This window comes from Trichoplusia ni, chromosome 10, assembly GCF_003590095.1.
Source record: "Trichoplusia ni isolate ovarian cell line Hi5 chromosome 10, tn1, whole genome shotgun sequence".
NCBI classification, from domain to species: domain Eukaryota; kingdom Metazoa; phylum Arthropoda; class Insecta; order Lepidoptera; family Noctuidae; genus Trichoplusia; species Trichoplusia ni.
Genome location: NC_039487.1, coordinates 6,153,806 through 6,169,082, shown reverse-complemented (window position 1 = coordinate 6,169,082; position 15,277 = coordinate 6,153,806). Strand labels below are relative to the sequence as shown.

At 35.7% G+C, this 15,277-nt stretch overlaps 1 protein-coding gene across 12 annotated transcripts in view; it reads right to left on the bottom strand.

The window, feature by feature from the left end:
- The window catches only part of LOC113498009 (latrophilin Cirl), a 292,737-nt gene that overhangs the window by 5,806 nt on the left and 271,654 nt on the right, over positions 1-15,277 (bottom strand). For 10 of the 12 annotated variants that reach the window (XM_026877875.1, XM_026877874.1, XM_026877876.1 and 7 more), the window contains 19 exons: positions 12,603-12,792; positions 10,286-10,392; positions 9,696-9,907; positions 9,112-9,265; positions 8,597-8,722; positions 8,002-8,143; positions 7,478-7,635; positions 6,659-6,763; positions 5,879-6,009; positions 5,408-5,567; positions 4,688-4,855; positions 4,256-4,378; positions 3,759-3,949; positions 3,293-3,420; positions 2,605-2,830; positions 1,955-2,123; positions 1,089-1,303; positions 682-779; positions 275-443 (listed from right to left, as the gene is read on the bottom strand). In XM_026877875.1, the coding sequence (XP_026733676.1) occupies positions 275-443; positions 682-779; positions 1,089-1,303; positions 1,955-2,123; positions 2,605-2,830; positions 3,293-3,420; positions 3,759-3,949; positions 4,256-4,378; positions 4,688-4,855; positions 5,408-5,567; positions 5,879-6,009; positions 6,659-6,763; positions 7,478-7,635; positions 8,002-8,143; positions 8,597-8,722; positions 9,112-9,265; positions 9,696-9,907; positions 10,286-10,392; positions 12,603-12,792 (2,972 nt within the window). The remainder of the gene's footprint in view (positions 1-274; positions 444-681; positions 780-1,088; positions 1,304-1,954; positions 2,124-2,604; positions 2,831-3,292; positions 3,421-3,758; positions 3,950-4,255; positions 4,379-4,687; positions 4,856-5,407; positions 5,568-5,878; positions 6,010-6,658; positions 6,764-7,477; positions 7,636-8,001; positions 8,144-8,596; positions 8,723-9,111; positions 9,266-9,695; positions 9,908-10,285; positions 10,393-12,602; positions 12,793-15,277) is intronic. The other 2 variants (XM_026877881.1, XM_026877882.1) reach the window with 2 other exon arrangements.

Genomic DNA, 15,277 nt, shown 5'->3' with positions numbered 1-15,277 from the left:
ATCGCCAATCATGACAGTTTACTAGCCATAATAAACTTGTCTACGAGTACATTTACTTAATATGCTAACAGTTCAACTAAATCTTTATACACTTCTTATATTGTTGGCTCCTATTTCCGCATGCCCCTTTTGGCTCGTAATGAGTTGTGTTAAGTATGTTTTTTAGGGTAGGTATTTGTAAGCTACTGAGTAAAATTCCGTTTAATAATACCAGATTTCAACCTCAAAAAAACTAAAGAAGAAAATGGCGATTTAACTTCCTTTCAACATTTACCTTATCATTCTGCAAACAATGGAAGATGAAGATAACAAGTCCTTGAAGCGAGTTGAGGATGGTGAAGGCATAGGCCATGGCGACGGTCTGCTCGCTCAGGTACAGCAGCCCGAAGGTCCAGGTCAGGCCGAGCAGGAAGGCAAGTACTAGCGAGCTCTTCAGCCAAACCCTGGAAGACATGGAGGAATGGTTGTGAATATTTAGGAACCTGTTAAATATTGTGGATTTGAACTATAAATAACAAAAAAATATGATTCTATGATGAGATAAAATATGGTGATTTTTCACTAATATCAGAACACTGAACATTTCGATATTGAAATAACTATTTTGGGACACTGAATCCACGAGGGTAAAATAAATAAGTTTTATCGTTCTTCTTCTAGCATAAAGAAAATAAAACTCACTTCATTTTGTACAGCTTAGCGTCGTCCTTAGCCTTGAGAGACACGGTGGAGTGCGTGCACATCATGTAGATCACCATGATCAGACAAATCCAGTTCGCCTAGAAACAGAAAAAAACATGAACGTACTTCTAAGTAATTACATTGTTCAGTATCTCTTAGTAGTTACTTTATTGAATTATTTATTATCATAGTTGAACAGGGATGATGACTGGTCTTAAAAGTAAAAATCTGTTAAGCCTTTGAGATCGATAATTTAAAAATGTTTGATATGTAACTGTGTCTACATGTTGTACAATTTTCTCTTTGAAATTTCAGAGAGGGTGTTTGTGACGCAACGAATTCTCAAATTTTATAAGTTACTTTGATGACAAAAAGAATCCGACTGCATGTATTAACAATGAACATACCACGAGCACCAATATAACAGGCCCCACGAAGCTCATGATGAACCAGCGGTCTGTGGTGAGCCAGCAGTGCGTGTCGGTCCCGTAGCCGGCGGGGTACACGGCGGCCGACACCAGCACCACCAGCGCCGGCGCCAGGTACGCCAGCGAGCAGTACCAGCGCCCGCGGGCCTGCTCCGGCTCGAACACTTCCACCAGCATCGCGTATAGGTGGAAGCCTGGGAAGAAGGTCATAATTTAGTTTCGGCCTTTATTCAAAATCAAAATTGATTTATTCAAAGTAGGCTACTAAGTAGCACTTTTTGAAGGTCAGAGTACATTGGACAGCACCCAGTTTCGCCCACCCTTCAACGCTTCCTAAGTGCTTGATTCGAAATCAAAATCATTTTTTATATCAAATAGGCTGTGTTCCAGCCATTTTGAAAATTTTACAGTAATGATTCTAGGTGCCCGTTTCCAAAATGTAATTCCCGTGAAGAAGAACCAGAAAGAAACTCCATAAGTTGCTCTTTTGAAAATAGATTAGACACTTTTATTAGTATAATCCTAAACAAAAACAGAGGGAAATAGCAAAACTAGTATTACACAAATCCAGCTAGAATTTGTCATAGTAGTCAGGGTTGACTGCGTAGTGATTGACATAAGTTAGATAGTAAAAAAATATGTTATTTTTATTATTTTGAGGTTGTGTATCTAAAAAATGCTATTTATAAATTGAAAACCCATGGTTATTTGAGTAAAAAAGTTGTTTTTCAAAAAGCACTTGCTATTTCAGAGATCTGTCCACAAATTATGTAATCTATACTCATGAATAACTAAAAATAAAATGCATGTTAAATAAAAAAGTTACACAAAAACTCAGCTCTTACCTTCAAGGAACATCCAAGCGAAAGCAGCCAAGAAGAAATAGTGCAGGAGCCCAGCGACAACGCCGCAGAATATCCTGTTCTGAGTCTTGTCGATACCAGCGAGGAACACGATCTCCGCGACTAGGAGGCACGCGCAGAGGTTCTTGTGGATGAGGGCACGGTCTGTTTGCTGAAATAGGTGTTATAAAGGTTAATATTGTTGTTAGAATGGTTGAAGATTTGGATTAAGGGGGGGAAAAGTTTATGTAATGTATGTAGTTACATACATTATATAAAACTTTTCAAAGTACAGATGTACGTTTACAAAGTGAAATATTACAAATAATACAAACATTAGACATATTTGGCAAATTTTTATCCATTCTTTAGGTTCTCGACACTCAAAGAATAGGCAAGGATAGAGAGTATTGCTAATTTGTGTTAACGTAGAACACTACAAAGGAATGAAATTAAAGCTATATGGTTCGTCTCACAAAAAAAATGGAGTAATGATTCTAACAAAATAGACTTTAGGAAACCGTCATTTGATTTCGTTCCTTTACATTTAAACCATAATTTCCCGATACTAAATAATTTCAACGCCTTTAACCTTATACAATTTTCCCAAGACTTATTACACCACCAAAATACACCAATAATAAACCACCAACCTTCCCATTCTTGAAGCACATGAAGACGATGATAGCAGCTGCCAACGCGACAGTCGAGATCCCACAGCCTATATACGTTAAGGTCTGCAAGGCCAGCTCATGCCCAGCACTGAGCGGCACTCCGTGGACATCCATGAGGATCGCAAAGTTTGTGAGGTGAGAGCAGGCGCAGCCGGTGTGACTGGAGTTAGACCACTCGACTTGGCAGCCTTCGGGAGACCAGCCGCTGTAAGGAAACGGATATATTATTAAGAAATTTAGTTTTGCAGGAAAATATTGTTTTACGTGAAAGAAAACTCGAAATGGTGTCTCCTTGTATCTTTTTTAAGAGCTTTTGCAAACATCAAATGTTGGATGAGTTTTGAAACACTGTTTTTTATAGATTACAAATATTGCCAATATGCGTTTTTTCGTCAGATCTGTAGTAAAGATTTAATAACATGATTTTCGATCTCTAATCAGATCTATTGTAATTTTTTAGATTGTGAGAAATTGAGATTGTGATACATTTTTAAATGAAGCAGCATTCAATAATTTAATAGTCTTGCATATTTTAATAATGAATTATTCTCACCAAAGCTACTATAACATAATCTACTACATTTATTGTAATTTCTATATACAATTGTAAAATTCAACTACACGTCTTATCATTAATATAATTATAAAATCAATTAAGTTAACTTACTGCAATGTATAATCCCAGAAGACACAGGCGGGGTTCGTGACGTTTTCGGTTTTGAGATGCTTCATAGTAACTTGAACCATTTGGGAAAGTTGTATGTGACGCCCATTACCCAAACTCGCTGATATAACCTGCAAGACATAATAGTGAATTAATACTAAGATACCTTAAACAGAAGAAGGAAATGTTGGCTATGTGGTGATTTTCATGATGGTAATGTCATTTTAAAAGTTTTTAGTAAGCAAAAAGAGAAATTCTTCCTTATTTTATCCCTCATTTTGTTAATTACCTGAACAGACCATTTTGTTGACATCTAAATGTCAGTTATATGTACAAATGTCAAACCACAATGTCAGCTACTTTTATTTGAAATTTTATACGAATAGGACCAGTTGTTTAAACGTGAAGACATACCAAACATACATACAAACAATTTTTCTTAAAATACAAATGTATTTTCAAGTCTTACCTTAGAATTCAACACCCTAGTAACGTTTCTCTTCTCTTTTTCAGAATTAATGCTTGTTGAAGAAGAAGTGCCGCTGTCAGCTTGGAATGATGAAAGGAACCGAGGGGTCTTCCCGAAGGTCGGTGGCAGGATCTCCTCGAGACGGTCGAACGCGAAGAATACGATGCGGACCAGGTCGTTCTGACGATTATCTGGTAAGGGTATTTTGAGGTTGAGAACAAATAATGACAAAAGAAGTTAAGAACCAATAACATCTTCGTCTTAAGTTTAAGTAACCTAGATTTCGCGAGGCGATTGTGGTTTTTTTTTGGGTGAGTTACACAATTTTAATTTCAGTCTAACTTTACAAATAAAATTATGATATGTTACGTTAAGATATCTTAAAGATATTAATAATTGTAAAGATCGAACGACTCTAATTAGAAGTAAAATATTTTTCTTTTTTAACATTGGCAACACATGAAAACTTATGAGCTAAATATAATCAATTAATTTACCAAGTAAAGCTGCTTTGGGGATAGTGATGGTGTCTTCCGATCCTTTCCATTGTTCCTGAGCGATGGTGGAGGGGAAGGTCTCGTCTTCCACGTTCTTGACTTCTAAAACCCTCACTGATAGACCTGGAATTTGTAAAATGTCATGTTTTACCTTAAACAAGAGCAGCAATAGTAGTTACTAAGTAGGTGTTGGATAAAATGTCTAGATCAAGCTCTAGAAAGCCTTATCCATTTCTATTTAATGATTTAAAATTCAGTAAGTAAACTGCTATCAATTTCAGTTCATCAACAAAGATATATCTAACCAAGGCACCTTAAGATACCTTGGAGGTGGAGGCTTCTGTGGAGCCTATTTGACTTCCAAAACCCATTTAATTAATATACAACATCTTACTAAAATCGTATTGTCAATATTGTAATAAATATACTTACAAATATTCTTAACAATCTGCAGAATAGTTTTCTCCTTAGTAACAGCATCTGCTAGCAGGAAAGCGTTTTCTTCTAACTGTGTCAACAGCGCACTGGCAGCTCTGCTCTGTGCCTCTGAACTAAGGTCAGCCCAGGAAGACCGCTGGCCAACTTCTAGAAGATTCGATCCTGGGGAAGAGTTGGAGTTTGAATTGCTAAGCAGCAGGTTCGACCCTGAAGGGTAAGGGTTAGTGTTAAAGCTTTTCAAGAGTGTTAAGTATATTATTCTTCTTGGAACTTGGTTTTTCTTCTTGATTTCCATTCTGAATGGTTGGTTCGTTGTTTTTGAGATTCTTCATTTTCATTTTGGATTTTTGCCGTCTGGTAAATTATGTTATGTTTTTTGTTAAAACAGTCTTCACCAAAACTAGGTGTGCTGTTTGTGAACTAATATGACTAATAATTCAATTCCAAAATGCTTTATTAAATTTCAACAAGTAATTTCAGAACACACAAAGCAATTTAATTTAATTTTCTATCTTGTTATAAGCTTCATAAATATGCAAAAAGGTGAGTCAGCGTACAGGTAGACAACTGCCCAATGACATGCCTTTATGTATCAGCACCTGGGCGTTTAAATCGGTGCCAGTTGCACATATAGCTTAGACATATCCTCTGGCGTTTCTTGAAATCTTTAGCTTTATACCCTGGGGAGGAAAATGTTAACTATCTATTTCTTACCAGTTTTAATGACTCCAAGCAACATATCGGTAACGATCGCTTCTCGTTGCCTCGGATCCGGGAATGTTTGGACGTTTTGCGACATTCTCTGAGCAAGCTTCTTCATAATACTGGTTGTGGTCATCATGTCTCCGCCATACAGGGTCTTGGATGAGGTCACCTGAAAAGAGACATTTTGAGTTATGTGATTTGAAGGAAAAGTGAATTTTATTGGTTTGTTAGGCGTATATCGAGACTAGATAAAGCGAGACTTGCTCATATTTTAAGATTTTGACTCCCTTCTACTGTTTTATGTTCTGCCTAGCTTTAGTTAAGCTATGTTTAGTAAGGTAAAAAAAAACAAAATTTCTAGGCAGTCTTTCTTTTAACTACCTTTAACGATAGTCAAAGATGTATAAATAACAGCGGAGACCCACAGCTTAACGTGCCTTCCGCTATATCACCTGATATAACTTGGTATATTCTACGTACCTGTGCCAAATCATTGCTGATGCTGAGCAAGGATTCTCCTTCTCGAACCCTCGCTTCGAGGCTGTTCAGCCAGACTGAGCGGCACTCACTTAAGTCTGGAGTCGCTCCGTGCCATTCTGGTATCGCGTCGGCTGTGAACACAAATATTCATCAATTGATGTTATCAAACTAAAAAGACGTAATGGAAGAAGTATGGAAAAAAGGTAATGTTTATTATTAAAAGAGTCATAATCCATCCTTAAATACTCTTTTTCTTTACAGCGTTTAGAAGGTGGTAAAGGGTGGACGATATAATGTGCTGTCTACATGATTTTGAGGTTCAATAAGCTCTACTTCGTTGCGTAACTTTAATGGGTTTTGATTTTAAACTCTTTTCAGACCCACTTCAAACCAAAGAGCACTGTACTCTATTTCCATCTCTCTCTATCCAGGGTTATGCTTTATGGCTTTGTTCTATGTACCTCTGCTTAGATCTGCTGCATTGACTTTTGTCACTTCGTAAGACTTCAAAATTTTAGTGTTAGATTGTTATGATGATATTATGATTGACATGAATACCTTTAGTTGTTGTGTACATGAATTTTTGAAGATTAGTAGAATGAATAAAAACAAATAATGCCATCACAAGTTCCTTCCAGTGCAAAATTGTCACGTCATGAAAAGCGTCATGATGTTATGATGCTCATGTTAATGATAACACGAACTACGGTATTTATCAAAAACAGCATGACATCAAATTATGAATTTGACTGTTCTTGAAGAAGGGCGTTATATACTTACTGTATACAAAATCGTTATTGAGTTGGTTATGGCTGGCCTGTGAGTCGGAGAGCCCGCCACCGCCGCGGTAGTCGATAATATGCTCTGGTGAGTCCCCATCACGACCTACACCGATATTATACTTAGTTATTTCTTATCATAGGTTAATAGGCATATAGTATTAATGAAAAACCCAAAACCAAGAATGAATTCTTCCCTCATTGTACTCCCTGTTACCTAGAAGCTGATTAAGGATGTGCGAAAAATACTATGCTTGCGATACATTACTGGCAATGATATGTCACGTTTGGCACCATATAGGTGGGTGACGCCGCAATGTATTGTAAAGCGACAACTATTTCTCGCATTCTTTAATTAGCCTGAATATTATAATTTCGACATTCGATCTTTAAATCTCTACACGGACGGTAAATTCACAACGAAAGAGCAACGGACGGCTGCGACTTTACATAACAAATAATTTTGAATTTTAGCTACTTGAGTATAAAGTTGATAGTCATTTGAAGGCGAGGAAGGCACTAGCACAGGCTAAAGCCATTTGCAGCAGACACGGGACATAAGGAAGAAAATCTATGGCCTCGTTTAATATCACTACTTCTTTTATTAATTCAAGACACCACTGACAAACGGTTAAGAAAAGGACCATGAGGAAATCCTGATTCCAAATATTGGGATCTGAAATTGCCAACCCGCAGTGAGGCCGAACGACGAAGAGGCCTATGCCCAGCAGTGGAACGTTATATGCTGATACTACTTCGTCTTATTTTAAGAGTTGTTAAGTAAGCCCTCAGATCCTCAAAAACCAGTATTGCTTCTTACCTTTGAGCAGAGCTTCAGATCCAAGTCGTCTTATCAGCTGCATCTGCCTGTCGTTGGGCTGGTCTAGACCTAAGTCGTGGTAGTTCTCTCCTGAAGGTAGCCCTGGCCGACGTCGAGGACGTTCTTCTTCTGTGTACTGCTGAGGAGTTAGGGTGCATCTGGAGGGGAAAAGATGATACGCGTCATAATCATTTTGTTTTATTCCAGTCTAAAAGGAAAATTTACTTAAGGAAGATTCTGTGTGTGATATTAAGCCGTAATGTTTCAATTTTTCGTGTAGAATTTAGTGGAGAATATCAATTGTTTTGTAAAAGATATACGCGTACAGTTAAAAACCAATTTCAAATTGAATCAGATTTGAAAATCTTCCAATACGTTCAGCAAAAAATTTAAAGCCTAGGTTATTGAAAAACGGGGCCCTTATTCTTTTCAGGCTCTCTTTGGAAAAATATTCGTGTATTTTTCAGAGAACCCAAAGAAAGCGTGAGCTCTTTCTAATACGTGAGGAAAAACATGTTACTTACTTCCACCTAGCGAGCCCCGTGGCTCCGCCCGGACAGGGCTGCACGGCGTACGAGCCAGCGGCAGTCCAGTTCCAGTGCAGGCCGCGCGCGCTCACCTGCGGGCAGTACGCGCGTCGACCCAGGTTCGGGGTTGCGCTGGTCGCTGGAAAGTGGGTACAAAGTTGTAGAAATGTTATGGATTGTACATTTATTTATCATAGGTATTGTTAACCTAGTGTATAAAATACTGTACAATTGTTTGTTTCCCCAATAAATTAAGATAAAGTTAGTGGTGATAAAAGTACTTTTTGTAGGAACTTGGAGAATATGGATTGTTTAAGTCCGTTTGATTGGGAGGATTTTTGATACTGCTAATAGTATCAGCAATACAAGATAGCTCCAGATGTTTCCTATAGAAATCATTAAGAAAAAAACACTACAGATTCTGCCATTTGAAAATGAACTATTTTTTCAGGTTCAGTTCTGATAGTATTTCAGCAGAAAAAACACACCAATTTATCTAAAATGGGCAGCACTTCGGACTAGAAGTCATGACTAAGTTTCACTAATTACTAACTTTTCTGCTATTTAGGAAATTAAGTACAAAAATACTTACAAAATACTCTGTCGTATTCATCCACTATGTCAGTATCAGGTCTGTTGTCCTTCGGAAGGTGGATTGAAGGAGTTGGCTCCGAGTCTTCATCCTTGGAAGGCCATTCAGGAGTACCCTCAGTAACACCTGTTAAGGAACCATCAGACATCAGTCATTCATTGAAAGAAAAATGGTTTTCTGCATTCAGCAGTTCCGGATATGGCAAAGTCTGGATAGAGGGTCTCTTCTTTATATAGTGCGATTGATGTACAACCTGATGTCAAAATTAAGACCGCTAGTAGACACCTGAAGGCGGCTTCACAAAGAAAATCCTGTGCCAGTTTCTTTTACCGTTTGTAGCAAATTATTGCCTACCCTAAAATACGTGAAAGAATACGAAAAGACCTTGGTCCGTGCAGGAATTTTAACCCATGTGTATTTGTAATTTTAACCGCTCATACTAATGGTCATTTACTGCTTGAATTCATCGAAAAACAGACCTGAAAAAAGGTTTTTACTTTAAGGTTTTTTCTTACTTGGTTCATCCTCCTTCATCGGTTTATCCATCTTGGGACCATGTTCCACTGCCACAACCTTAGGAACCTCTTCCTTGACATCAGGTATGCTCTCCCGAGGGTTTTGTGGTGGTTCTCTCTCTGATGAAGAGTCTGGCTGTCTGGTCGTGGTCTTCTGAAAGAAATGGTATGTTATGAACTGGGTTTTTACACTTTGTTGAAGGTCTTTCGATATTCTGGGTATTTTCTTTTATTGAAAACATTGGTAGCCATAGATGGTCCCAATCAAATTGCGATTTTTACAAAGACCATTAAAGATAAAATTTATTGAAAGAAGCTTAGGAACACTTGCGTTATTTACTGTAAACGCGACATTGCTTTGTCAAATGAGGCTTTCATTGACTTGTTTAAAAATAGGTTCAATAAAAAATATCTTATCAATATGAGACAATACAATTATGACATTAGGTAACATACAAACTACATATATTTATTTAAAGTTTGACGAATCAGTCACTAAAACATACCAAAAACCTAAGTTAAAAATCCTCAACATATTTCTAGTCCAATTCCTAACTACAAAAAAATAGTGTTATCATAATCACCTTAGAAGCAACATCACCAAGTTTGACCTCTGGTGGTAGAGTGATATGAGGCCTGAAGGTCGGAGGGGTGATGACTGTGGGCTTCTTCCGTTCGTTCTGCTGGGTCTGAACCGGGTTCTTGGGGATCGGAGGCTGGGTCGACCTCCACACTGTGGGCTGGGAGGTGATCAGCCACGGTGGTGATGGTCGGTTGGTTGTGCTGGTCGTTGAAGCTGGAATTGAAGTTTTTATGTTAGTTTATGGGCAGAATTAGATACATAGATTGATAGAAAATGTTCAGTTTAAAAATTAGAAAATTTTATATTACAAAAAAAATTGTTGGTCTTCTACAAACATTGCGCCGTATTTGTGGCAATTTTTATCTCTCTTGTAAATTTTTCGTGGTTTTTGCAACTGGCCACAATGACGCTATTACATTTATGTTATTTTAATTTCATTTATAACAATAATAATATTCGATTCTGTCTATGTTCAAAAAGATAAAAAAGACCATTACTAACTGTGCTCACTAACTTGGACATTTACGATTACAGACTCAAAAATCATTTTCAGATCTATGAAAATTAATATTTATAATATTCCTAACTTACCAGGCACACATTGATAATGAGCTTCTAAGTATTTCAGCGTGTTGGGACACGGATCTCCAAACATATTCGTACTGGCCAGTATACTGCAATTCTGATGCATGCTACACCTGTAATAGACAAAGAAAACAGGTTAATTAAGAAACATAATTAAAAAGACTATTCTTTTTAATGGTGGTTAGAAAAAACCTGCATAACTTCGGTCATGTCATTCAAAACGTAGATTTTTGCTGGACCCAAGTTGGTAATTTTAAGTCAAAACAGTGCATAAAGTTTTTTTTTTAACTCAAACCGAATGACGCCTGTTTCGTACAAAAATCTATGCAGGTACTTGACTTGATTATTTCTTTATAAGTAAAACGGCCTCGGTCGATTTCTAACTTCACAGTGTCTGCACAATTTTCCCTCAAGATAATTAAAAGCTAAAATATCGATCTAAACTAAAACAAGTTAACATGTAACACCAACAATTTACCATCATTTGCATGACTTGAAGGGGTCTGCGCATTTTATTGCCAATCTCGCGAGCCAACAGGATCAACTAGCGGGAATATTTAATTTTCGCCAAATTTCGGCAATTTTCGGCAGTTTCCGGACGGCCTCGGGATAAACATTTGTTATTATCTCAGAGTTCATACTTAATAGAGTTACGCTTTCATCGGAATTTTATGGTGATATCAATTTCAAAACAAAGAGGAAGAGATTAAATTATGTAAAGGTACGATAAAATGGATAAACAAAATTGAAAATGAACGTTGCGTATTTTTTAGGGAGCTTTTTGGTTACAAATTCAAATTTATTGACAGTCGGTAATAAAAAAACGACATGCTAAAAATTCAATATTTATCTACGAAAATAATATATCAAAGTTAAAAAAAAAAACAAATTAATTTTGTATCTTTCATACAAATTAAATTATTATTCACATATTTTAGCTAACAAATTAATAAAACAGAAAAAAAAAACATTCTCAAATAATTCAAATAACCCATACGAATTAGGAACAATTTAAATTATCATTATGTTAATGACATTGGCTACCAATTCATGTTAATTTTCTCGTAATGAATACCAATAAGCATAATATATATTTAATTCTAAAATATAAAAGTCGTTTTTTATAATTTTATACCTATTTTTCACTAAATATGCAATAAAAATATTAATATGATATTTATAATATAATTGATGTTAAAAATATGTTTGGATCGTAAAATTAACTTGAAATAAAAATTAATTTAATACATAGTTGCTTGTTGTATGTGGATAATGTTTCACGGAATCGTTTAGAATATTATATTTGGTATTGAATTTCTTGTTAGTAACGCGAGTGTGCTATATTTGCAACATGAGTTTGATAATTTATTTGTAAAAATGAGTAAGCGGAATCGTATTAATTAAAAGCGCCTTTTAAAAGTCTGTTTATTGACAAAAAAATAATTAATGAGCGTTTTCTAGAAGCAATTTATATTTATCTTAATACCTATATACATCTCTGGGTTTGAAGAATATTATCTGTTTAGAAGATAAAATCCCAAAATCTAAAGGTGCAAAGTTTTAATGAAAGTCTACTGATTTTGAATGATCCACGAATGTTAATCCTGAGTCTTATGCATGGGACTTGAATGTTTGTGGAAATTCCCGACACAAATAATAAAACTGGTTTTCAAAATGTAATTTTTATAGGTTCCTATAGTTACTAAAAACGTTTATATCTTTAATAACCAAGCGAATTGAATGAAACTCTTAAAATCGAAAACACAGAATTCCACTAGCTTTTAAAGCACGTTATTTAAATAAACTGTCATGAGACACATGACATATTAAACACCCAAATAAGTTATTTATCGATCGATGCAAGCAAAACCACAGAATAATACTATGCGCATAACACAAGTAACATATGAGAGGAGATGTACCGCAAATATTTCCCCAGAAAATTTCGCCGTAAGTTTAATATTCGGTATTTTCTGTTAAGAAGCAGTTTAAAGGGTGATATTTATTAAATAAGATGTGATTATAAATGACTTAAATTAATACACAACATGAACTATGCACGTTATTTGGCGACATTGATTCGGACAACATTTTAAATAAATAAAAGAACCCTGTAAATTATATTAGGTAAAGAAGTTAATATTTTTGACAGTTTTTTATTTAAGACTTTTCTCTCTACTAATTATAACGCTTCGACACTCATTCCTTTTCGAAAGCATTCGTGTTGCGCATGCTGTATGTTTAGTTAATCCAAATTTCGCAAAAACCACTAACCCGCTTTCGATAAAACTTTTCTTATATTAAAAATGTTATCAACACATACCTGCTGTGTAAAACCCTTAAGCTCTTCGTAGACATGCAGTTGACACTCCAATCTGTATTCCCATGGTCGTTGCATATAGTTATGGAGAACCTTCCGTAGTTTGCTCTGATGAGGTTGATCACGGATCCTTCTCTGCAGCCGATCTTCAGGGTTTTGCCTTCACACGCATACGCTGTTTCGTACCGTGGTTCTAGAAAAGAGAAAAGCGAATTAATTTTGTAAACTTCGAAAGAAGTCTATAAAATCGGGACTTATTTATACATATAGTTGTGTTGTTAAGTGCACGTGCACTTAATAATAGTTCTGGTTACGGACAGTTAAGAATTGATCGATTCATTTGTAGGGCTAAGGAAATTATATCGCTTATAGCAGTCTGTTGTATTGTCAGTTTTCGTAAAAAAAAACTAGTGGCAATAAATTTGCCAAATCCCTAATGATTACAACACCATTCAATCCAGTACTGGTTTCATTAAACTTAACTCGACCTAAATTTAATTAGCAACAATCGCGTATCTTGTATTAGTAAAATAAACCAACCAACCAAAAAAACTGAGAGTAACACCCCAGGGTTTCCACTCCATCATATACACTCATTCCGCGGTATGACTCGGCAAAAACCGGTAAACGATCTGTCGGGCCCGTCATTAATTTGGCCAGATTTATTATACGAGATCCTTACAATACGAGGCAACCCTATTCAGCGATGCCTTAAACTTGTACACATCCATTAACGTTTTAGTACTATGGGAGTTCTTTTAAGACGAACTAAAACGTCAATGTATAAGGCAGCAACCGTATTCAATGACACCTAGTATTCAGACACTTCCATTGCCGTTTTTCTTTTAAGATAATGTTTGATTAGGCTTAATAAAGCAGCAATGTATAACGTTTTGTTTTTATAATGGTTTTCGTTTGAGAATTGATTATGAAATGCGTCAACGGTTTTGTCTTCTTCCAATGATTTTAGATAAATGGGTCCGTATTACAATATCCGTGATCCAATTAATTGGATTTATTTATCAATGGATATTTCAACCGCTATTGTTTTTTGTAATTATTGGATGTTTTAATGAGTGCTGTGATTGAAAATGTAGGTAGGAGTATTTTTGTTTTGCTTATTGCGGCTGGTATGTTTTTGTTTTATTTGTTGCGGTAGATTTATTCGCATGATGTTTTTTGCACAAAACTATTAATTTAATTGAGGAAGTAAAATAAATATGCTTTTAGTAGATATACTGATATATCCATTGATTTTAAGGATTCAGTGTCTAAAGTGTAAAACGGAACACTATCATTGACGCACCGCTCTTGACGTCTGTTCGTCTAAAGCAAGACTATACCTCATGTACCGTGAAACTTGATGTGTTTACAAGTTAAGTATATGTTTTCATATATCAACATATAATAATCGAAGATAAGCAACTATTGGTACGGTCGCTTATTTAATGGGTGACTAACTTTTAACGAAAGCCTGTTTGCATGAAAACCTCAGTGTTGCGAGGTCGCCATCTTTATGTAATCTCGCAAAATACAATTTGTCTCTGAGTAGTCAGATTTGTAAAAAAGACGCAAGACATACTGAATTTTCTTTCTTTTCGTTTGTTACAGTATCCCATGATTTATATAAATAATAACGATCGTAATACACTCATCACTGAGACTCCAATAATACGAAAACGTTGCTATTAATCACAAAAGTTGCCAGAGCAATTTATTGTCCACACAGTTTAACGATAAGCTCGTGTCCCCGCAATAAATACGTACCATAAACCATATTTTCGATGACTTTCTGAACTATCTGGTCCAAAGATGACAGATTTATTAAAAATGGAAATGTCTTGACTATGACAGGTATGCCTTTTAAAGCTGTAAACATGCTAGGTCTCTGCGATAGGTCCAAACAATGGAAACGTTACATAAAAATATTAAATCGGCCGGATTCTGTTTGGATGTCCATTAGTTAAAGCGTAGATTACGAATAACATCTTTTCTATAGTATTTAAAAACCAGACACATTTGTTTACGTCCAATTACGTTCCAATATAACGCGTCCGCGACGCACGGACGCATCCTATATTACGATTCCTTACCAGATTAACTGTCCGCCATTTCGAATTTGATTTTCAAACAATGCATTCGACATCCCAAATTGAAAATTCTGTCAAATTTATGCAGTATTTAATTAAAATAAAATATGGCGTAAGCTTTGTATGCGGCCAGTTCTGATTGAAATTACAAATGGCGACATTATAATAATGCTCTTAATTCTAGGGTTTATGTGTTTTATACAAATACAATGTTAGTGGTTATTTCAATGCTCTCTTTTATCAGTCCATACATATTATTTCATATTAGGGATAAGGGTGCATTAGGATAAGCTTTGCTCGTTTCTCTTTCCTGAAGGTATGGCAATTGTGACTTCTTAACTTTCTGTTGTATTTTTCTACGTCTTTTAGAAAACTTGAAGGCATTCGAAAAGTCGTTGCGAAAATACGTGGAAAACAATCAATTCTCAAAATACAAAGATTTATTGAACGAGATATATTAGGTTCTTCAAACATAGCCCCTATTTATTTAATTCTACGAAGCGATACTTATAAACAATCTACCCCCAAAATAAAGTTCAAAGACATCGAACATCTTTACGAGTACATAAACAAGGGTTTTGTTTATGC